Source organism: Phragmites australis, chromosome 13, assembly GCF_958298935.1.
Source record: "Phragmites australis chromosome 13, lpPhrAust1.1, whole genome shotgun sequence".
Classification (NCBI taxonomy): Eukaryota; Viridiplantae; Streptophyta; class Magnoliopsida; order Poales; family Poaceae; genus Phragmites; species Phragmites australis.
In genome coordinates, this window is record NC_084933.1 from 7,989,042 (window position 1) to 8,013,383 (window position 24,342).

The 24,342-nt window shown below is 45.8% G+C and overlaps 2 protein-coding genes across 2 annotated transcripts; both read left to right on the forward strand.

Moving 5' to 3' along the window:
* The first annotated feature begins 3,619 nt into the window (after positions 1-3,619).
* On the forward strand, positions 3,620-24,342 carry LOC133888671 (lactoylglutathione lyase). Its single transcript, XM_062328997.1, has 8 exons — positions 3,620-3,768; positions 3,849-3,983; positions 19,595-19,656; positions 22,609-22,669; positions 22,855-22,934; positions 23,036-23,106; positions 23,245-23,334; positions 23,976-24,342. The coding sequence occupies exons 1-8, from the start codon at positions 3,679-3,681 to the stop codon at positions 24,071-24,073; spliced, it is 687 nt and encodes a 228-aa protein (XP_062184981.1). The 5' UTR covers positions 3,620-3,678; the 3' UTR covers positions 24,074-24,342.
* On the forward strand, positions 3,990-8,357 carry LOC133888669 (uncharacterized). Its single transcript, XM_062328995.1, has 2 exons — positions 3,990-7,533; positions 7,598-8,357. The coding sequence occupies exons 1-2, from the start codon at positions 7,129-7,131 to the stop codon at positions 7,835-7,837; spliced, it is 645 nt and encodes a 214-aa protein (XP_062184979.1). The 5' UTR covers positions 3,990-7,128; the 3' UTR covers positions 7,838-8,357.

The following is a 24,342-nucleotide window of genomic DNA, read 5'->3' on the forward strand; positions in this document are numbered from 1 at the left end:
CCCAAAAATCACAACATAACGATCCATACCTTCTCATTGGAATTTTCTTTCAGCATGTACACAACATGTCATTTTTTGTTTTCAGTACTAAGTACCTGTTAAGCCTCTGACTGTCTACCCAGGAATGATTCCTAGGTAGCTAGTCTAAATGAAACATGTAATAAAATGAAGAGAACTCATATTGCCTTCTTGTCATATAAAAAGCTTTTTGCAAACTTGAGTGCACTCATGGGCGGAGATACTCAGTGGCGACTTACCCTATTGCCTAACATTAGAATGCACGAGAAGACAAAAAGGTAGAAAAAGTATTCAATCGACTTTTCAGGCAATATGATCTTTATTATTATGAAGCTACTCTTAGTACTTACACATGGGACTTACAGAGCTAATTGATGTTTCGCGAATTATTGTAGACCTATTATCTTAAACCAAAATGACACATGCTAGATTAAGCCGATATGCAGGGACCCTACTACGTCGAGGATAGCGCAATGCTATTATATTGGCCCTCAACTAGTTGTGGAACTAGATCCCCGAGTTATTAGGTTTGCTTCTCAAGGCGTTGTGGTCGCTGTCATGATGGAGGCTTCTTTATCTTGATCCTTGAGCTCTTGTGCTCTTTGCCGGGTCGGTGCTGAGACGTCATGTGGAGACTCTGCTTCTCGTAGCAAAGGCCTGACTTGGAGCAACCCCAAACGGTAATGACCCACTCGGGTCCCAAGATCTTCATGTACTGGTAGGCGTAATGCGCGGTGGCCATGAACTTGGCTAGGGTTGATCGTCCTAAGAAGGCGTTATATGATATCTCAAAGTCTACCATGTTAAACAGAATCTTCTATATCCAGAAGTTGTTATGCTTCTCGAAGGTAACGAGAAGCGATATCTGTCCAATTGGCATGGCTGAAGATTTGGGTACTATGTCGTGGATGGCTTGTGTAACTGGTTTGATGGTAGATCGGAAGATCTGTATCGCTTTGAGTGCACCTACGAAACGATGTTCAGGGAACTTCCTCTGTCGATGAGAACTCGGGAGACCTTGCAGTTGTTGATCGTAGGTTTGACCACTATCGAGAAGCGACCTGGACATACGAAGTTATCTAGGCTATCGTCCTAGCAGAACAAGATCCTCAACATTCGACCACTTGACAACCTGATGACCCTTGGAGATAGCAACTAAGACTTCTCGGTGCCACTTGAAATTATAAGATGCAGAACCACTGAACATGTGGTCAATGGTCCTCTCTTCTGGCTAGTAAGACATGGTGTCTGAGTCGTCCTCGCCACTATTGAAGTCCCTACTCTGGGTCACAACCTAGGTGTTCTTTCCCTTGGCCTTATCGATCTCAACCTTGACCAGTTTTTTGCCAAAGGTGGCACTGGTGGAGGCTATGGTTGTCGGTCTAGTGGAGATCGCACCAAGACGTTCATCAGTGCCACAGTTTGTAGTTCTTGCCCCAAGATGAGTCGGAGCACTTGTTAGAACGAGTATCGGGCAGATCTGCAAAAACTGCATCAGTTTTGGTTTTCTTGCCCTTACCACCTTAGAGTTTTCTTGCACTTGCTCTTTTGCCACGTCGTTGTCAAGTCTAAGCTGAGGGCATTTGATGCCCTGGTCCCTCTCCTTGACGAACATGAGCACTTCTTCGGCCTTGGCTACCTTATCAACGATCTTCATGAGTTCCTTAACAGTCTTGGGCTCCTTCTTGATGATGTCTTCGATGCATCGTTGGCCCCTAACTCCTTGAGTAAACGCTTGGATGACATCATAGTTGTTTATCTTAGGGATGGTGTTATAGGTGTTGTTGAAGTGGCAAACAAACTTGCGTAAGGTTTCCTTCTTCGTCTGTTCACAATGGAAGATGTCATTTTTTGTGTCGGGGCAAACATACGTACCCTGGAAATTGGCTCAAAATAGATTGTAGAGCTGCTCCCACGAGTATATTATCCCTAACAGTAGGTTGTTCAGCCAGGTCCTAGCTGCCCCTTCAAGGGTTGTAGGGAGGTAATTTTTCATTACCTTCTTATCTCTGCTAGCTGCTTGGATGCCCGTAGTGTAGTGGAGGAACTCAACATGATTTGTATTCCCATTATACTTCTCAATTGACTCGAGGCAGAACCAAGTTAGCCAGTTTACCCTTTGTAGTTCCAAAGAGATGGCCTGGCTTGATGGCGCCTTGCTCGGCTCGAGTACTCATAGGCGTTCTACCCACAAGAGTCAAAGATCTGCTCTAGCTTCTACTTGAGCGGCATCAAAACATCCTCCGATTAGACCGTTGAGGCATAGTTGATTCCTCCTTAGGGGTCTTCGAGTGTCTTCGCCGATTGATAACCTCGCACATATCATTGATGGGATGATCTCTGATTAGCGAGCTCCTGCGGTGGCTAGGTGCTTAGTTATCTTTTTGGACCATCTTGTTCCGGGGATTGCATCTCTTTGAATCTGAGTCGCCACGAGAAGGATCTACGTGAGATTTCTCCCGATCAGAGCTATTCGCAGCGATGGCCAGATGAGAGTTTTTAGCCTGGATCATAGCTTCCTTGGCCAGACCAGTGATCAAATTCATCCAACGCTTGCCGTCGGGGGTAGTCAGTTCTAGGGTTGGGGGTCGCATGAGGTCCTCCTGCAGAAGGTGAAGCCTTTGCACCATTGCATACCTGAATCGCTAAACCCCTCTGTTAGGATTTGGAATATGAGGAGTTGTCACCATCAGAGGCTGGCCATTGCCTCCCACAACTAAAGTGACAAGGACCCACGTGTTTGCGGGATCATTATCGTCATGATCGACTAGACCAGCATCCCCGTCTCCAATGGTGAAGAGTTCTGGGGGTAATCTCTATGGGAGAAGTCTAGATCCATCATTGACCGAGGGGGTAAAGTTATCGTAGAACCCCTCATTCGAGATGCTGGTTCTCGACACATGCTTGGGTGAAGCTGACAGCATGCAGCGTGTAGAAGTTTTAATGACTTTTGTTATGATCCCCATGGACGGTGCTAGCTGTTGATGATGGCAAACTGTCGATCTTATGAACTTGTTGAAAGAGTACGTGATGTTTCTAGTAGACGAATCACATAGCACACATAAGATTTTATATAAGTCTCCCTTAGGATAATATCCCTACGTCATGTTGATCTTGTATTAATCTTTAGAACTATTTGTAAGGAGGAACTTGGCTATCTTAGATATATCTATATCTAGTCAGAGGGCTCCCTTATGAGTAGTCGGGAAGAAATGTTAATATAAATCTAAGTTACAGAATACTCGAGGGTTCAGAGCTTCTGCAGCCTTGAATGAATTCAATAGAGTTGTATCGATTTGTCCTCTATAGGGTCTTCTGGCTCCGTATATATAGGGGGTGTCGTATAGCCTCTGGAGTCCTTCTTTCTTATTCTTAAAGATAAATTTTCTTATATCTTAAATATCTACTGATATTTTTCATAAATATAGAGATTCTCTTTCAAAAATAGAGATATGTTTTTTTCTTGTGTAGTTGTGTTTAAACATTGTCGTGCAGCTACGAATGACCAGCTGGCGAGACCACCAAAGGCGTGCACCGGACACGTGCGTCGCACCTGGTGCGGCAGGAGTCGCGACAAGCCCGACCGATGAACCCATAAGCCGTACGCACCAGCTAGCCATTTTCTCGTTATCCTATAACTTAACCCCGGTGCCACTCGTCATGGCCGCCGCCTCGCTCCTCTCCTCCGCCTGCGCCTTCTCCCGCCGCCTCTCCCCCTCACCGCTTATCTCCCGCACCGCGCACTTCCAAGGTCCAGGATTCCGTACTTGAAGCTTTCCTTTGATGGATTATTGAGTTAATTTCGCTGGTTTCACCCGCCATTTCTCGTTGGGTTGCAGAAATTCGGCCGGATCTCGCCCGCCGCCATGTCGACGTCGTCGGGGCCGAAGGAGACGCCGACCAATAACCCGGGGCTTCAGACCGAGATCGATCCGGCCACCAAGGGCTACTTCTTGCAGCAAACAGTAAGCCGCTCTTTACTGTCTATTTCACCCGTTGTTCATCAGACACGGATGTGTGTTATTCAGTTAAATGTTTCCCCTTTTGGGTTCGATGTGCGGACTTAATCTAAGCAATTCGTCGGACACTTGTTGAACTGAGGAATGATCCGTCGGTGCTTCTCGTAGCTGGGTATAAAATTTGGGAAACGAATAGCTAATTACATTTAAATGAGGATCTTTGATGATTTTTTGTGCTTTTTTATGCAGCATTGAAGGCTTTTCAGTCCCTAGATATCCTGTTTGTCTGTTTCCTTATCCCAATTTATTGCTGCTCATGTTGCCTGGCAATGTTAAAAAAATTGTTGATCGGTAGCTGATCGGCCAGCTGGGGAGTAGGGATTAATCGGTTAATCAGAGATTAGCTGAATTAATCGGTTGGTATAAAATACTTATGTAAACATGTATAAGATGCTAAGAAATAACTAGGACAACAAAGTGTTAACTTGATGGCTTGATGTTGTAGTTTTGATGACGAATGCTTGATCGGAAGGTGATAAATCTGCAAAATAAATAACAATCTATGAGTATGTGCTTCAAATATAAACTATAAATTCCAAAAAATGGCAGCAATCATTCTAATTCAACCAAACACATAAAAATAGACTAAAAAAAATCTCAAAAACAGATAAAAATGACAACATTTCAGCACACATGACCGCAATTCACACATAATAGTAGTTCACACAATCACAATTCACACATAGACACATAGTTCATCTAACTTGTTGGGACCGGAATCCCAGACAAGGCGGGCCTTCAGATACGGAAATATCGAAAGGCCCTCGGAGTGACACGTGGTGGAACAGTTTTTTTTCATCCCCTTTCCGGATACAGTGCGACCCTATTTATAGCCCGTACCCGGCCACTACAGGTGCGTTTTACAAATCCTACCCCCTCACCTGCTGCATTTTTGGAATATCCGGGGGTATTATGGTACAGATGAGCACAATTACATAATTATAGCCCTACCCCGGACGACCGAAAACGGGTCCACTGTCCCGCAGCGATTCTCGCCTCCAAAGATGTATCAAAGTCTTCTCCGCTCGGATGTCCGTCAGATAGCCTTCGTCCCTCGAGCAAAGGTCGGCTCGCATCTTCGCCCGCCACGATCGCTCCGGACCGTGGGTCTGGACTTCGCCCGTCGGTCGAAGATTGCCCTCGTCTTCGCCGGTGCGGGAGATCGAAGGTGCGGGCGCGCCTACACCCTTCAACCGACGGCGCTCTGCGATCTTCGCCTCTTGCAGATGAAGTCCTTGAAACAAAGCCACAATGGCAAGCATGCAGTATTTCCAGTAGACTTCGTGGTACCCTCCGAAGAGGGGGGGGGGGGGGGCGAGAGATCATCCCCAACAGTAGCCCTCTACTGGTAAGGTTTATCTTCGATAGGCCGAACCTGTAGTCTGCAAGATGTTTCAACGCTGTCCCCTTCGGTCTGTCGAAGTCTACTGGAGCAAATGCATGTCGTTGAAGATTATTGTTATATATATATATATATATTTGGTCATAGATTACCAGACGGCTCCTTGGTAACTGCCGAAAAGTTCCTTAGTAACTGCCTGCATTTAATGCTCTTGATGTATACCGAAGCATGGTTTTTCCCGCTGGTTCAATTTTCGATGCGGGCAGTTCTAACCGCCACCGCCCTACACTATAAATATCACGCTGCTGTCAATATTTTTTACCGCGCCTTTGCTGAAGCCGTCGCTCTCATATGAAGCCTCCTTAGTTTTCTCGAGCCTTTCGGAGGAAGCCCCGGTTTTTAGCTCTTCGCGCAGTTTGCTGTTCGAGTCAGCCTCTTTGAACCAAATGGCGCCGAAGCTCCGATCTTCTCGCCCGAAGACATACTAGATCGGGCAGTCCAAGGTGGATAGCGAAGTGTTGGCCAGCCTTGTGAAGGAAGGGTTAATTAGTGATGTTTCAAAGGTTCGGCTTCCCGGTCGACAGGAGACACCGGAGCCTACAGATGACGAAGCGGTTGTGTTTGTCCATTACTTCCAAGCGGGTCTTCGCCTACCATGCGATGACATGGTCATTAAAGTATTGAAATTATTTGAAGTCTATCTCCACCAACTGACACCCAACGCAATAGTGAGGATGGGGCTCTTCGCCTGGGCTGCTTGTTCGGAAGGTGTGAAGGCATCCGCTAGGGCCTTCGCTGCCGCACACCGACTTCATCATCAACCCAAACCGGTTTTCGCTCGTGGAGTTCAGAGCGAGGCTCACTACGACTGCTTAAATTTCGCGTACCGTGCTGGGCTAACTACGCCCGTCGTTGTGTACAAGAATAAATGGCTCAGTGACTGGACTCAATGGTGGTTCTGCCACAAGGTGGACACCGAAGAATTTCTCGTATCGAAATGCGAAGAGGTCAAGAGAAATCGCGTGCCAGACGTGCGATTGAAATCGTTGCAACAAACAGCCCTTGAGGCTTTCGCCAGGTGCGCGAAATATCTTTCTACTCGCGACCTGGTGGAGGAGTTCATAGCTGCTGGGGTTTGGCCCCTTAGTCGGGATTGGACTATCCTGGAATTTGGGGAAAAAGGGCTCGAGGGGCTTTGCCGGCCCCACCCTCCTGTGCACGGCTTCGCAGGTACCTGTTTGCCCGTAGAGCATTCATATATATTTTATGTCTTCGGCCTTATTTGCTTAATGGTTTTGATATTTTCTAGATTTGTCGGTGGCCGAAGTGGAGGCCAGAGCTGTGATGCTTGTCGGCAAGTTTACACGGGGCGAAGCACAGTTGTGCGCCGAACAAGGCCTCATTCGAAGATTGAATGGAGTCTTTGAATACCGAGGCCTATCCTATCTTGAAAGGCCGAAGGTCAACACCGTGCTGCAGGGTGGTAGGGAAGGGTCTCCGGCAGCGGGTGCAGGCGAAGAGGCCGCTGGTGGTTCTTCAACGAAAAGGAAGCATCCTGAGCAATCGCCGAAGGGAGGTCGGACGAATAAGGCTCTCGCCCTCCGGAAGAGGCCACGCGAAGTTGCCCCCGAAGTTGCCCATGCAGAAACGTCTCCGGAGGGTTCCGCCGCGTCACGTGATGTGCCTAGGCGGGAAACTCCCGAAGGCACCTAGGAGGGCCAGGCTTCGAAGTCATTGTTCTGCTCGCACATGGACCTTCCAACGCTAATCCTGAGCGATGACGAGGAGGTGATAGAGACGGGAACAGTCCTTGAGGCTACCACTCGGGAACACGAAACTGAGGGTACCGATAATGTTGAAGTGGTAGCATACTCTTCGCCCTCTTCGCCCTCTAGTTCGTCTTCTGGGACTGAGGCATTGACACCGAGTGCGCCTCGCCGCGGCGGAAAGGGATTGATGGGCCTCGGCGGGCTGCTTGACGCGAAGGCCATAGCGCCTGAGGCGTTCAAGCCTACCTCTTTCGAATCAAGCGCCGGGGAGGTTGATGATGCGAAGAAGATTTTTAACACCTTCGTCCTCCCCGAGCTTGAAATCCCGCTTGGCCAGAAACCCTCCAAGGAGCTCCTCGACGCTTCCGACGTGGCCATTGCGAAGGTATACCGATATTTTTTGATATTATTGTACTTAGTATTTTGCTCACATGTGTGCGACATTCCAGGCTTTGCTTTTATCGCGGGCTCAGCGCAAGCAAGCTGAGAAATCCGAAGCCCGGGCTTGGAGCGCACACGCACAAATTGATATGTTGCAAAAGCGCACCAAAAAAGCCGAAGGCCAGAAGCGCGAGTTATCGCGTCGAGCGAGGGATGCTGAATCTCGCCTGGAACAGCTTGAAAAGGAACTCGGCACCCTTCGCTCGGAGAAGCAAATTGCTGAAGACGAAGTGAACTGCCTGCGCTAAAACCTACAGTCTTCCGAGGCGCAAGTGTGCGACCTGCAGGCACTTTGTGCATCGGAGAAAGCTAAGGCGCAACAACTGCAAGCCGAATTGAGCGAGGCGAAGGCTTTTTTCGAGGATGCTCTTAACGTGATTGGGGAGCTCGAGCCGAAGGCAGTTGCCGCATGCGAAGCCATCAGCCATACCTTCGAAGGTATTGGTGCCTCGGCGACTCCCCTAACAATTGATCTTGTCGGGCTCGGAGGACTTATAGGTTGGATCAATGAAACTAGTGGAAGCCTTCTGCCTGCTGCTCAACTTTACGGCTACTTTTGCGCGATGGTCGCTGCCCGAAGTCTCATGCAATCGATTGAGATGACGGGCTGTGACCATCATACTGCTCTTCAGAAACCTACCTTCCAGTATCCGGTGGACATGTCGACTTCGGCCGTTACGAGGGCATCGAAGAGCACCGCTCGATCATTTACCACCAACTACTGGTGTAAACTTGGCGCGAGCTTGCTCTTCAAGAAGCGGAGATGAACCGGCAGCAGGTACGCTGCTTTACATTACTTATTCTCTTATCTGGTCGTAGCACATAAATATATATATTTTTTTAATGAAATCTCTTTTTGCAGGCCAAGACGAGGGATCATCCCTCGTCTAAAGCAACAACTGCGACGGCCGAAGATACTGGAAAGGTGGGATGATTCAGCGCGAAGCGTCGTTTCGTTTTTAGTTTCGCTTTTGTGATCTGGCAATGTAATGCACATTGGTGACGTAATATATTTTACATTTGTTTCGAAGTGTTTTTGACTTGTTGCGCTCCCTGCGCAAGTCTTTCCTTCGGACACTGCGCAGGTAGCCGAAGAGGCTGTCCCTATGACCATGATGAAGGATAATTTTTATGTGTTTTGGTCTTGCTGGGAATCTTTTCACCGCTGTCATGCCGATGTCGAGCTGGAGTGGTATTGGCATGCGAAGTGTAGAGCGTATGATGCTATGAATGCTAGGACGAAAACGTTTTGGAAATCCCTTAGCCCTTCGACGCTAGCTAATCGCCGAGCTGAGCGCGACCTGCGCTGTACCGCGAGGGGAGATGTCAAAGGTCCATCTATGCTCCTTGAGCCGAAGGTTGAGTTTCAAGATGACGAGCCCCTCCTGCACCGGCCGCAACTTTGCTATCGCCGTGGCCCTTCTTCGCAAGTAATAGAACACGACGGCGGCGAAGATGGTCTTCGAGCATCTCCATTGTATTCGACTCATGTTGGGGCCCCACTGGCCCCAACCATGCGTTTTCACGCGAGCGAAGGCATTGCTTTTCAGTTTGCTTTCAGTCGGCGGTATAAGGATTTTGTTGATCCTGATATTGATTGCTCTGCGGAATAAATTTTGTATTTACATTATCACTTGTTTTCTTTTGTTGCACTTCGATGGCACCGCGCTCGAAGCGGCGTTTGCGATTTGAGACGTTTCCAGGTCTTAGGGGGGCACTTCTGGCACGACGTACCGAACAACGCCGTCCCCCCGATTTTTTGCCGCAGGTGCCTGCGATTGCACAGGAATAGTTTTCTAAATGCCGTCCTCCTCGATTTTTGGTCGCAGGTAACTTCGGCTGATAGAGATTTATGTTGTTTATCGGACGCTTTTGTGTTAGTTGTTTGTTTTACTTTTCTCTTTTTTTTTATTTGCATCGCCTTTTCTTAGGTTGGACGACTCTTCGACTTATTTTCTGAAGGTTTGTTTTTCCTTCGGTGCGGGGGCAGACACTCTTAGCCCCCGACTCCTGCTCGAAGTGCGTTGCCTTTTCTTAGGTCAGACGACACTTCGGCTTCTCTTTCGAAGGTTTGTTTTTCCTTCGGTGCGGGGTAGGCACTCTTAGCCCCCGACTTCTACGTCGCCTTTTCGTAGGTGGGATGACATTTTGGTTTTTTTTTCCAAAGGTTTGTTTTTCCTTCGGTGCGGGGGTATGCACTCTTAGCCCCTGACTTCTGCTCGAAGTGCACCGCCTTTTCGTAGGTCGGACGACACTTTGGCTTTTCTTCCGAAAGTTTGTTTTTCCTTCGCTGCGGGGGCAAGCACTCATAGCCCCCGACTTCTGCTCGAAGTACGCCGCCTTTTCGTAGGTCAGACGACACTTCGGCTTTTTTTTCGAAGGTTTGTTTTCCTTTGATGCGGGGGCAGGCACTCTTAGCCCCTGACTTCTGCTCGAAGTACACCGCCTTCTCGTAGGTCGGACGACACTTCGGCTTTTCTTCCAAACGTTTGTTTTTCCTTTGGTGCGGGGGCAGGCATTCTTAGCCCCCGTATGTTTTTTTGTACCCCTTTTTTTAGCGGTCGAAAGTGTACGTCTTTTTTCGTTGACACTTCGCACCTCATTTCGCGCCGCCCACGTGCGGCCCTCCAGTCGTCGATTGGTGCACCAATCCACCCTTAGGTTGGCGCACTTCGACGATAAACTACTAGTACTCAAAACAAGCAGTATTTTCTGGGGATACTACTATATCAATATGTTTACATGGGTTCCTGCCTCGTTAAAAACCTCACCCCTTAACGAAGGGTCCCCTGTGAGGAAAAGAGTGCAGTTCCCTTACAATTTGATTACACGAAAAGATTGCATAAAGAAAAATTACATATAACTCTTCGTCTTGGCCGCTGAGTTTCAGGCGTAGAACTTGCGGAGATTGTCTGCATTCCAGGTGTGTGGAAGCTCCTCACCTTCAATGTTAGCTAGATGATATGAGCTGGGTCTTAACGACCTATTGACTAAGAAAGGACCATCCCATTTACTCTGAAGTTTTCCCACCGATGTTGTACCGAATCTTCGCAGCACCAGATCTCCGGGGGCGAAGGTTTTTTTCGGATATATTCCTATTTCTCCATTTTCTTGTCTCTTGTTGATACCTAGCCAGATTTTCAGTGGCCTGCAATCTCACTTCCTTGAGGGCATCCTTCGATGATGACTCTTCGTCTTGCTCTGGTTCGTTTCCGACCCTAAATGATTTGGTTTTGCATTCCTCTGGGGTCATGCCCCTTCACCGAAAAGGAGGCGAAATGGCGTGAATCTTGTCGGTCTTGCAACCGTTGTTCTTAATGACCATAGTACCTTGGGCAATTCTTCGACCCATTTCCCTTTTGGCAGCCCCTGCAGACGCTTCGCGATACCAGCGAAGACGATGTCGTTCGCTCTCTCAACTGCCCCATTAGATTGTGGGTGGTATACGGATGCGAAAATTACTTTTATCCCCAAGCTATTGCAAAAATCCCTGAAACTGGTACTATCGAATTGAGTGCCATTGTCTACTGTTACTTCGCTTGGTGCTCCGAAGCGGCATACAATATTCTGCCATAGGAATTTCTGTATGTTTCTTGATGTTATGCTTACGAGTGGCATTGCCTCCACCCATTTGGAGAAGTATTCTACCGTAACTACAGCATATCGCAAATTTCCTGGAGCAGGTGGCAGCTGGCCAACAATGTCGATGCCCCATCGCCTTAGTGGGCAAATCGGCGGAATGAGCTGTGTCTTTGTCGTGGGTCTGTTTGACCCCTTCGCCCAGAACTGACGCTGCTGACAACTTCGGACCATTTGATCCGCATCATTCACTGTCGTCGGCCAATAGAAACCCTGCCTATATGCTTTTCCGACTAGAGCCCTTGTGCTCACATGAGAACCACACAACCCGCTGTGAATTTCTTTTAGCAGGTTCTGTCCTTCTTTCTGAGATATGCATCGCAAGAATGGTGCACAGACTCCGGTCTTGTACAAATTATTTCCCATAACTTTGTAGTTTCTAGCTCTCTGGGCCATATGCTTTTCCCCGACATGATCCTCGATGTTGCTCTGGCCACGAAGATAAGCCAGTATTGGAGAGCGCCAGTCTTCGCTTTCGATCATCGCAACGGGACGTGTTTGCTTCAAAGTGTCTTCAGCGGCTAGTTCACTCAGCTTTTGGTAGAAAACGTCTGAAGGCATAGGCAGGTTCTGCAAAGCCGCTTTTGCTAGCTCATCTGCTTCAAAGTTATCATTTCTTGATATACTCTTGACTGTGAATCGCAGGAAGTATTTTTTCATTCTTCGCACCGCTGCTCTATACTTAACCAGCTCTGGTTCTTTTGCCTGGAATATCTTGTCAATTTGACTTGCTATGACCTTTGAGTCTGTTTTAACCAACACTCTCTGGGCGCCCAAAGGCTTTGCCTTGCGAAGTACCAGGAGGACCGCTTCGTACTCCGCCGTATTGTTTGTAGAACGGAACTCTAATCTGGCGGCATATCTGAGCTTTGTCCCCGAAAGTGAGAATAATATCGCCGAAACTCCTGCTCCTGTAGCTCCCCAAGCTCCGTCGCAATATGCGGTCCAGATAGATTCTAGCGGTTCATCATCCGGGGCTTCGGTTAGGGGAGTCCATTCCGTCACGAAGTCTGCCAATGCTTGCGATTTCAATGATGTTCTTGTCACAAAAATAATCATAAATGGGGCGACCTTCGTGGCCCACTTCGCTATTCTTCCAATGGTTTCTTTGTTTTCAAACATGTCGCGAAGAGGCAAGGAAGTTGGTACTGTAATCTTGTGAGACGTGAAATAATAGCGAAGCTTGCGGGATGCCATCACTAGTGCATATGCTACCTTTTCTAATTCTGTGTATGTCTTTTTTGGCCTGCCAGAGCTTCGGATACATAATATATTGGGACTTGGCGCAATTTGTTGTCTTCGGGTCTTTCCTGCACAAGTACAACGCTGACTATCGAAGGGGATGCCGTTATGTATAACAACAAATCCGCGCCTGGATCCGGACTGGACAGCGCTGTAAGCTTCGTCAGGTAGCTTTTTAACTCATCGAAGGCTACTTGCTGCTCTGCATCCCATTTGAACGGGTCGGAACTTTTTAACACTTTGAAGAACGGTAAACTTCGCTCTGCAGATTTTGCAATGAATCTGTTCAATGTCGCCAATCTTCCTGCCAGGTGTTGAGCTTGCTTTCTGTTCTGTGGGGGTTTCATATCTATTATCGCCTGTATCTTCTGAGGTTCCACTTCGATGCCTCTCTTCAATACCAAGAACTCTAGTAGCCTTCCGGATTGTACTCCAAAGACACATTTCTCTGGGTTCAACCTTAGCCCTGCTTTTCGCAGGCTTTCGAAGGTTTCACGCAGGTCTTCGAGATGTTAGCTCCTTCTGGTACTCTTGACCACTATGTCATCAACTAGGCCAAGACATTTCGTCCTAGCTGTGAACTTAGTACTGCCTGCACCAACCTGGTGAAGGTTGCGCCAGCATTTCGGAGGCCGAAGGGCATCCTCATGAAGCAGTATATGCCGAAGGAGGTTCTGAAACTTGTCTTGTCCTCGTCCTCCTTCGCCATCCATATCTGGTCTTAATATCTCGCAACCAGCCGCGGAGTCTACCAGCTGGTCAATTCTAGGCAATGGGAAGTCATCCTAGGGACAAGCTTTGTTCAAGTCTGTGAAGTCGATGCATATTCTCCATTTTTCGTTGCTTTTTCTTACTAACACTGGGTTAGCCAGCCACTCTGAGTGCATTACTTCGCGTATGACTCCGGCATCTTGCAGTTTTTTCACTTCAGCCTTCGCTGCTTTTTCTCTTTCGCTTGAAACTTTTCTAAGCTTTTGCTTCTTTGGCTTCACTTTAGGGTCCACATTTAAGCTGTGCTGAATGATTTCCCGACTTACTCCTTGCAGGTTCTTAGGAGACCAAGCGAAAACATCGTCGTTACCGTGGAGGAACATTATAAGTTGCTGTTGGTCCTCCGCTGGAGCCTCCGCTCCTATAGTGATTTTTTTTATCTTGTTTTCCTTGTTGTAGCTGCACTATTCTGGTCGCTCCTTCTGGTGCAGCCTTTGCTGCTTTGCTTATCTTCGACTGGTTGTAACTTTCCTCCCAATTCGTCGAAGGGTCTGTTATCATGTGGACATTTCGTCTTCCTAGAGTTATTCCTACTTCGATTCGTCTGGCCACTTGTTGGTCTCCCAATACCTTTATGACTCCTTCAGGACCAGGCATCTTTATGCACAAGTACGCATGGTGTGGTATTGCTCCAAATGTATTGAGGACTCCCCTGCCAAATATCGCATTGTATGGGTAATCAATGTCCACCACATCGAAGGTAATGTCTTTCGTGCGGAAACTCGTCCCTTCGCCAAACGACACTGGGATTGTTATTTTTCCCAGAGCGTTGATTGTATTTCCGCCGAAGCCTAGCAACGGTGATCCAGCTTGCTTTAAGTCGCTTCGTCGCAGCCCCATTTTGTCGAAAGCATCAGCAAAGATGATGTCCGCTGAGCTTCCTCCGTCGATCAAGATCCTGTGCATTTCATTTCCCGAGATGTTTACTGTAGTGACGAAGACATCTGTGTGTGGGTAGTCTAAGACCCTCATATCCTCTTGCGAGAATGTAATGGGAGTGTTTGACCATCTTGAATGAATGTACGTTGGTCCCACTCCGACGTGGTTGACCCTTCGCACATATTCTTTTCGTTGTCTCTTAGATTCTGTCTGCTGGTTAGATCCCCTGAGATGGCCAATACCACATTGTACCCACGATTTACCGTGTTCACGGACTTGCTGCTTTCTGGTGGTGCTTCAATCGCAGGCCTCGGTGGTGGCGGAGGTAGCTGCCCCTGGAGGTTCATTTGCATCGTTTGATCAAACTGAGCTGAGGCTGCAGGTGTATACTGCGGTGCAGGAATTTGTTGCCACTGGTTCGCGAACGCCATGTTCTGATTGTGGTTTTGCCACCCTTCGCTTCTCCCGAAACTTACTGCATGGTGTACGGTCCTTGCGTGATCAAGAGACTGCTTCGCCAAGCTCTCTTTCATAGCTACGACCTGCGGGCACTGCTTGGTCCGGTGGCCGGCTCCTTCGCCATGCAGCTCGCAGTAAAAGGTTGTTGGGTCCTGCGGAACCCATCCTCCTTGGCCTCCACGGCCTCTTCCTCTACCGGCTCGGCCTCCCCTATTGGCCACACTGTGAGCTTTGCTTGCTCCTGAGCGGCTTCGAATAGGCTGGAATTAATCTGATTGACTTCTTTTTGCCTTAGATAGTCAGAAACTTCAGGCTTTCTTGGATGGTGTAATCTGTCTCTAGGATTGCTACTGACTGCCTCTCTAGCTGGTGTATATGGTTTTACTTTGGAGGTTACCATTTCGTTTTTCCTTCGGAGATGATCGAGCTCAGATCTTGAGTACTCTTTCATCTTGTTAAGCAGCTTTTGCACGCTTTTGGGTCTTTTTCTCGTGAGCTTTCCTGCTAATAGCCCTCCTCTGATGCCCTGTATTGCCGCATCGATGATTGTATCTTCGCTCAGCCCCTTCGCTTGACAACATATGTGTACGAAGCGGCGCATGTAGCTCTGCAAGGTTTCTGTTGGTTGCTGTTTCAGTGCGAAGAGGTCGGTTGCGGTAATTTTGTCTGCTCGGTTTCCCTGAAATTTGTTGTACAATGCACTACGCAATTGCTCCCATGAAGATATGGATCCCGGGGGCAACGCGGAGTACCAGGATCTTGCTATCCCTTTTATGGCCAATACAAAGGCTTTCGCCAAGGTTGTACCATCCCCTCCGGTAGACTTCACAGCCGCTTCGAAACTCATTACAAATTCCCTTAGGTTAGACTCTCCGTTAAACATAACCACTCTGGGCATCTTGAACCCTGGCGGCCATGGCTGATTTTGCAGATCCATGGCCAATGGGGACTCTAGGTCTCCCGTGGACGACCTCCGCCGAAGCTCCTGCGAAGCTCGTACCATGTCTCTCGGCAGCGTCGCCTGGCGATACATGCCTTCCGTTTGGTGCGGCATATCGATTTCCTCCTGGATTTTCTCCAATGTTTTCCTAGCTTCATCTGCCCGCCTGCGGTACTCTGCGGCTTTTCGACTTGTTGCTAGGCCATCTAACATGCGCTTCTTCTGCGCTATCTGCCTTTCCAACACTTCGGCTTCTAGCCTTGCTGTTCTTTCTTCATTCATTTCTTCCTCGTTTTCAAACTCTGCGAAGTCGTCAAGGTCTTCCCATTCTTCATTTCGTGCCCTTTCGCCTTCTTTTGCCGAAGGCTCGAAGTGCGTACGATCTATTGGTTCCATGACCCGTATCGGCTCCGCGTTAACCCGGACTGCTTCGCCTTGGCGGCCATCACTTGGTCCTTGTGGCGCTATTTCAACTTCGCAATGTTGCTCTCGTCCGCCCGAAGTTCCACCGGCCGAAGCATTATTTGATCCTGGCATGGCCGAAGTGGGTCTTTCGACCGAAGGCCCAGCTGCGACTGGAGGTTCCGACAATGCTTCCACTGTTCTGGCTGGCTTCGATTTCTTCTTGGGTGGCATGTCGTCGAAGGGTTCGATCCCCACGGACGGCGTCAACTGTTGGGACCGGAATCCCAGACAAGGCGGGCCTTCGGGTACGGAGATATCGAAAGACCCTCAGAGTGACACGTGGTGGAACAGTCTTTTTTCATCCCCTTTCCGGATACAGTGCGGCCCTATTTATAGCCCGTACCCGGCCACTACAGGTGCGTTTTACAAATCATATCCCCTCACCGGCTACATTCTAGGAATATCCGGGAGTATTATGGTACAGATAAGCACAATTACATAATTACAGCCCTACCCCGGATGACCGAAAATGGGTCCACTGTCCCGCAGCGATTCCTGCCTCCGAAGATGTATCGAAGCGTTCTCTGCTCGGATGTCCGTCAGATAGCCTTCGTCCCTCGAGCGAAGGTCGGCTTGCATCTTCGCCCGCCGCGATCGCTCCGGACCGCGGGCCTAGACTTCGCCCGTCAGCCTAAGATCGCCCTCGTCTTCGCCGGTACGGGAGATCGAAGGTGCGGGCGCGCCTACACCCTTCGACCGACGGCGCTCTGCGATCTGAAGTCCCTGAAACAAAGCCACAACGACAAGCATGCAATATTTCTAGTAGACTTCGTGGTACCCTCCGAAGAGGGGGGGGGGGAGCGGGAGATCATCCCCAGCATAACTCAAATAAGTTCTATGTAGCAAAATAAATAAGTTGACAAGTTGTAGGCTCAAATATCCATTGGTTCATCCTATTCATTCTCTTTGGTTGAAACCACCCCACCACCATCGGACTCAAATTCAATCTCTTCCTTCATATTGAACTCTTGTTTGTAATCTTCAAAAACAAATTCTTCTACTTCATAGAGCTCTCTCACTCTTTGGCTCCTACGAGGCTCCATTGCTTCTGTGGTCCCCATTGCTTCATCAATTACATCATATGACAACCTTGTTGTTGGATCAACCTCTTCATCACATTCACATATCCAATCATGTGCATGGGAAGCATCTTCACCCAGAAGGACATCACTATAGATAGAACACTTCTTTCTTTTATCCGTCATTCTTCCATTAAATTGAACAAAGACTAGATTGCTCACATGACACACATCTAGTTTGTTTCTCCTCTTTGCATCTACCTTCAAATTGCAAAATAAGAACTAGTTAGGATATTTTGGTGAGGATTTAGCAAGCTAAAGATTTCAATAGTGGGATTGTGAGAGTTACCATTTCACATCCAGATGCACTTGAGGTCAAGATCAGTATCCTGTTAGCCATTCTTTGCAACGTAGGAGCTTGCAATCCGTAAGTTGACCACCACAACCCTACAATTAAGAATGCATTTCTAAGTATGTATATGTATGATAATTTTGCAAGAACACACAAGCTTACCAGCAGCAAAATTATCATTGTGAATTGCTTTTGTGGCCACCGCTTTCCCAAGCATGCCTTGTTGATATCTAAACATAGGCAAGTCTACATTAAGAGCGAGATTTTGCTTATCATTATCTCCTTGATAAAACATTTAAATAACATCCATGAAGCCAGTCATGATTTCTACATCTCCAAAGATTGATGTATCCACATAGCTATAACAAGGATTCAAGAGGTATGCCGCCATGTGCAATGGAGAATCAAGCCTTCCACGCATCTTGCTTTCCATGGCTCCAATGATCACATTATAGTCTCTTTCTGAATTTCCCACAGTAAGCTTGATGGCCTTCTTTGCCTCTAAAAGTTCTCCATACATAGAGGCCATAGATGTACCATCACTATTGACCAAGCAAAGCAATTTCACCAATGGCTCAAAAACCTTGGTGCAAAGAGCAGCATTGTTCCAAAAGCCCCTACTCATTATTGTGGAATATGCTGGCTTTCCTTTCGTTGACCTTGTGTACTTGCATTGTTCCCAAGCCTCACTACAAGTCATTTCTCTTAATTGCTTTTTCTTAGCAAGCAATCTTTGCAAGGTAAGAAATGCAGAAGCGAATCTTGTCACACCCGGCCTAACAATCTCTTTTTTTTATGAATTCTCATCAAGGACAATGTGGCATGATACGAATATATAAAAATTGTCATTTCTTTGGATTTAGTGATTGTAGGAGAGAATTGTTTCAACTTGCCAACTGCTTCTACCATTAAGTTGAGGTCTTTTCTCCACATGAAGTCCAGAATATGCTTGGCCTTTTCTCCTTTAACATCTCCTTTGCTCCCATGTTGTTGGAAGCATTATCCGTGACTACTTGCATAACATTTTCGGGGCCCATTTTATCAATGCACTCATCCACATAACTAAATATATATGCACTTGTGTGTGCATCAGCAGAAGTCTCTTTTGATTCTATAAAGGAAGTCCCTAACTTGCAATGCCCACACAAGTTCATAATGCTCCTCCTTTTCTTGTCCATCCAAGCATCGATCATGATAGAGCACCCTGTTTGCATCCTCTCTAGTTCATGTGGATTCAACAAATCCTTAGTTCTTTGTACCTCCAACAATTTGGACCATACTGACCAAGAGCATCACAAAATTGCTTGAAGTCATCATCAACGATACTATTGAAAGGAATATTTCTCTTGTACATCCATCTTTTCAAATATTGCCCCACCTTATAAGTTCTCTCCTTATCAATAGCGTTATTTATATTTTGTTGCCTCTTTATCATAGAGATGGAAGGATCAATTGGGTTCACAAAATTATCCATAGGCCCTACCTTCTTCGGTGCACTAACACTAAACCTCTGCTGGGCAATGGCACTATTGTTGGGAGGCAGCGACGGCGTGCCTGGAGGGGGGCGGTGGGTAGGTGGGGTGGCGGCGTCATGTGGGGAATCACCGAGACAGGCGGTGGGGAGGTGGGGCGGCTGCGTCGTGAGGGGGGCGGCGGCAACGGGTTGGAGGGGAGAGGGGGGGAGGTGGGGCGGTGGCAGGTGTGCATGAGGAGGAGGATGGGGAAAGGCGCAGCCGGCTCGGAAGTCTGGTGGATGGGAAACGCGAGCGCAAGAGGATAACGTTTAGGACCCCCTCCCTCCCTCCGATTAATCGGTCTGTCGATTAATGACCCGATTTCCACCAAATCTGCACAGTCCACCGCCAAGCACCGATTAATCGGCTAATCGGTCGATTTTTTTATCACTGTTGCCTGGAATGCAAGAAATTATGTGTTGGATGTAACCAGCTTGGATCTCTGAATTGGGGCTGGATCCAAGTCCAAGCGCGTTCCGATACTTTTGAATCAAATCTCAGAATTTGACCTAAAATGTTTGATGGGCTCGTATTCCTACTATGGTGTTTTCAATGCTTTACAACTGAATGACTCAATATGGATTTCGTTAAGTTTTCTTGTGCTAAACTATTATCGCTCCATTGTTTTGTAATTAACAATTGGTGTAACAGCTTGTTACCATGGACATTTTTTGTTGCGCTGGTTGCTGTAATGATCATGAAAATGTCTGTTGCTTTGTTTGCAGATGTTACGTGTGAAGGACCCAAAAGTGAGCCTTGACTTCTACTCACGTGTGATGGGCATGTCGTGAGTTTTCTTCCTTTCTCTTCCTTCAGATATTGTACCCATGCATGCAGAGGAAAACATTTAACAGCTCATCTCTATTCTTCGTGATATCTATGCTATTTAGATGTGTGGATGTTTGGAAGGAAAAAAGGTCATGCATTGGTGTTTCCCTTTTATACTTGTGCCAGAGTGATGATGGGGAAATTAGAAATATTGTAAAATGTACTTTGAGTCGGGTTATTTCTGGCCTAAAGGAGAAATAAGCTCTACTGGAAACATAAAACTCAAAGACTCAGTTTCAGAATATTTCCGATAACAATTCAAAATCATTTTAACATTCCATTCAGCAATCTATTTTGAACAGAATGGGAAGTCTAAGTTATGGATTGTAAGGTATGTGAATTGCATATACATTTGTAATCACTCTATGATTTTTCTTTTGGTCAAATTTAACCTAGATTAGTGAGTAAATGTAGTTGGAGTCACAGGTGGATGACACTGGCGGTTGCAGCTGTCAACAAAAAAATGACATATTTCATCAATGATGTTATGTAAATTAATAATCTTGTCTGCAACTAGTGTTGCTGATTCTTGCCATTCTCATAGTGACAGGCGTGTGAAATACGTAATATTGGAATAAACAGTATAACTTTTCAAAGTTTTAGTAAAATCTCACATTGTGGCTGGACAGCATCAGAGTTTTTAATAAAGTTATGCATGCTATCATCAATTGACGTTTGAACATAAACAATGGTGAACAATAGCACACTCCCATGGTACAAGCCTGCCAATTACCAAATTCAGTTCCACAGGTAGCCTTGAGAACTTGCCCTCAGTATGCGTTAAAGCAATTTGCCAAGCTGTTTGTTGTGCTGATGATGAATGGCAATTTCGTCTGCCCATTCTTGCATGATACTGCATGCATTTTTGTCCTAGTTTTGCTTTCTGGATAATTTCAGAAAATTGTTTGATGTTGTGTTCTGTGGAACGATAAAAGAAAACTGAAGTCCAAATGCTGATGTTATGAACCTAGTTCGTGATGGGTAAACAACATGGAGAGTGCAGAAAGAGGCTGAGCATCAATGGCTTGATGGACAGAGGTGCAAGGGAAAGTGAATAGATCTGGATTTTGGGGTTAGCGGGGTTGTTTGTTTCATTCTTGCTTAACTCCGAACAGCACATAACCTCTCCTGACCTAGTCGAGAGTTCTAACTATTTCATCTAATCGATAAGCTTATTGATGTACACCAACCTCCAAAGATAGGATGTAATCCTTAATTGAACAATAACTTGATAGCTAAATGATATGCTGCAGCCGACCCTAGGTGTTACAGCTGCTGCCTTACATGTTTTTTTGGTCGTTACTAGTCTTCAGTAGAAATGATGCGAATGCAAGAAGCAACTAAGAGAGGAGAAAATTAGCCATCCTATTTTAGAGTGGTGGTTTTTTTTTTCTCCTTCGGTTCAGTGTAGCTGCTAAATCACCAGCGTCTAAATTAGAAACGAACTCTGGTACATCATTGAACAACATATACAAACTCAGCGATGCCAAAGATGCTACAAATTTAGCAATTTAGTGAGCTACAGAATTACAAGTGAATACACGGTAAAAGTCATCCATTTAGAGTAGTGCTATTGTGCTTGCCATTGTGAGAGTTTCATTAATCATAATACCAAATTTACATTAGGTGCTAGATATTAACCTGTGTCCCCTGCAAATGTTATCAAATTAGATCGCCGTATATTTCTAGTTTTTGTCCCTTTTCCTACTAACATGGCCAACTCTTCTAAGTGCGCAATTTTATGAGATGTCTCAATAGATTAGGTTAATCAAGTTTTTTTGTTGGATAATTTGACTATAGTACATTGAATGAGTCAGCTCTTTTCTGGCACGGCTTGTTTAAATGGTTGTGGATCTAGGATTCTAGTTCTAGGCCAAGAAAAATGCAAATTTTGGATGTATCAATTACCAATAAAGGCCCGTTTGGATGGGCTTAATCTCCATCCTATCCAAGTGGATGGGCACAGGATTAGTCCGATCCAAACGGGCGCCAAGGGTGTGATTGTATTGGAAGGAATAATGAAGGTATTGTCCTGAACAATCAAAGGGATAAGATCAAATCCATGTGTATCAGGCATGACTTGTTTAATTGGTTATGAATCTGCATTTTAATCCTAAGCCAAGAAAACTGCATATTTCAGCTGTGCAATATTCTTTGTTTTTCGAGGAATGCTGTGCGATATTCATATTTCATATGTTCGCACTAGCAATCGAGGACTCATTTACCACTACAGATTTGTTTGGATTGAGGGGGGTTAGGACAAATCCCCTTGGATTGGAAGGAATAATGAACCAAGTTCCTTTCCAATCAAGGGGATTAGGCCAAATCCATGTGTATCTGTATATCCAAACACACTCTGAGGACCTGTTTGGATAGGGTTATTGGGATTTGGGATCCAAATCCTTAGGATTAAAGTTACTACAGCATGCCTCCCTTTCCATATGGGCCCTAAGACTGTGGATGATCCTTGTGAAAACTCTGATCCAAACGATATCAACTTGGCTGCAGAGTTATAGGAGCACTGCTCTATCATGGTGATGAAGCCTCACAGTTGCCTCTTGACTATTTATCATGTGGCAACTTGATAGGTTTCTGTATTTATGCGTTGGATTGGTGGAAGATAATCCAAAGCATCATTTAGAAACAGGAATTGTGAGAGAAACCAACAGTAATTCTGTGTAATCACATCAAGCAATTAATGTAAACTAATATCTGTTTGTTTCTATACTGAACAAATTCGAGAGTAATTTCTTTTGTGGATCTACATTCCTGTTGATACCATTACTTGCTACCGAGACAATGATTAACTTAGTCATTGTTTGGTGTTTTGGATCGAAAGGATTTTTAAGTATTTGGTGTGTACATCTTTGTGGCATACTTATCATGTGTACTACTTTTTTATCTCTGCCAGATTGCTGAAAAGGTTGGATTTTACTGAGTTAAAGTTCAGTTTGTATTTTCTTGGTTACGAGGTAAAAGTTTCTATGGACTGGTGGAATTATGCATCACAGGAAAATAGAATTTGCACAATCAACTTATGCTTATGTTCGAGTTTCTATGGACTGGCAGAACTACGCATCACAGGAAAATAGAATTTGCACAATCAACTTGTGCTTCTTAAGTTCTTATGTGCATTGACTCTGCTTTGTGCTTATAGGATGTGGTCTCAGCCCCTGCTGATCATATTGAGCGGACTGCATGGACTTTCAGACAAAAAGCTACGCTCGAGCTCACCCAGTACATTTTCTTTCCCCGTATCTTTGTGAAGATATCCTTCATTTCTGCTCAGTAGCCTAAATGCTCACTAACAAATTAATAAACTGTTGGTGATACTGTAGCAACTGGGGCACTGAAAATGATCCTGAATTCAAAGGTTACCATAATGGGAACTCAGACCCTCGTGGTTTTGGTATGTGATTTGAAAATTCAAATGCAATTGAAATGACTGTTGCTGTTTCTAAAATCACATAACTAGATTTAGATTTGATCAAAATAACTATGAATTTCTTAGCTGCTCAAACCCTTGTGTTTTCTTTTCTTCATTCAGGTCATATAGGAGTAACCGTGGATGACGTCTATAAGGCTTGTGAGCGCTTTGAACGTCTTGGAGTTGAGTTTGTGAAGAAACCAGATGCTGGTAAATTAATTTCTTTGTGTTGCTATTCACTATCACCATTATGCAGTGTTGATTGGTCAGCCTTGATGCTGAAATGCTGATTCAAAAAGGGAACTTAATAGGTAAAGGCTTATTTTTGTTTTTGTAAGATTGGTGCAGTTATGGTATTACTAAACATAGGAGTAGTTTATACTGTGGTTTTTTCCAGAACAGCAACCTGTGGTACTATTTGAGCTCTAGCTTCCATCTGGCAGTACGTGAACTTAATGTTGTCTGGAGTGGTGAATACACACATCTTCCCTCCCCTGTCCATCATTGTGCATCTCTAGAGCTGTCCTGATTGTGATTGCAAACTTCTAACTGTACACTTTTTCCCCTTTCCTTTTCGAAAGGTGGCTATTTCAACATTTCAAGTTAGCATGCAGAAGGGATGCATAAAAAATGCTGATGAAAACTTTGAAAAACTTTGCTTCTAAGATCATGAGGAACAAAGATGATTCCTGTGCTCTCTGACATATGATTAATAATGTTACTTGCTTATTCCCTTGTATCCAATTATGTTTCATTTGACACAATCTTTCCCTTGTATCCAATTATGTTTCATTTGACACAATCTTTGTAATGCGTAGTGCAGAGATGTAATAGATGGTATTTGGCTGCAGGTTCAATCAAAGGCATCGCATTCATCAAAGATCCTGACGGCTACTGGATTGAAATTTTTGACCACAGCATTGGGGCGGTGACAGCTTCGGCATCGTGAAGTGCTATTTCTCAGATATCCTGGAAGAGTTGTGCATTCAGAATGCTACATATGGAACTATAGTTAATTCCTTGTATGACAACTCTGGCATCTCAGGAGCACAGCAGCGGCCTTTACCCTTAAGCTATAAGATTACTTTATTATCTCCTTTTGTGGATCATATTTGGACTCCGATTAAGGGCTGGCATCTGCTGATTCCTTTTATCTTGTTGCAACAATAATCCTTGAACTTAGTTGAAGAATGAATAAAGCTGTTGTGAGTAAAATAA

What these genes read in the sequence shown, in the direction of transcription:
- LOC133888671 (XM_062328997.1), top strand. Translation starts at nt 3,679, where the DNA reads ATGGCCGCCGCCTCGCTCCTCTCCTCCGCCTGCGCCTTCTCCCGCCGC. An exon ending in CCCGCACCGCGCACTTCCAA is followed by an intron (nt 3,769 to 3,848) that starts GGTCCAGGATTC and finishes CCATTTCTCGTT; the next exon opens with GGGTTGCAGAAATTCGGCCG. An exon ending in CTCAGACCCTCGTGGTTTTG is followed by an intron (nt 23,107 to 23,244) that starts GTATGTGATTTG and finishes TTCTTCATTCAG; the next exon opens with GTCATATAGGAGTAACCGTG.
- LOC133888669 (XM_062328995.1), top strand. Translation starts at nt 7,129, where the DNA reads ATGGACCTTCCAACGCTAATCCTGAGCGATGACGAGGAGGTGATAGAG. An exon ending in CCGACGTGGCCATTGCGAAG is followed by an intron (nt 7,534 to 7,597) that starts GTATACCGATAT and finishes GCGACATTCCAG; the next exon opens with GCTTTGCTTTTATCGCGGGC.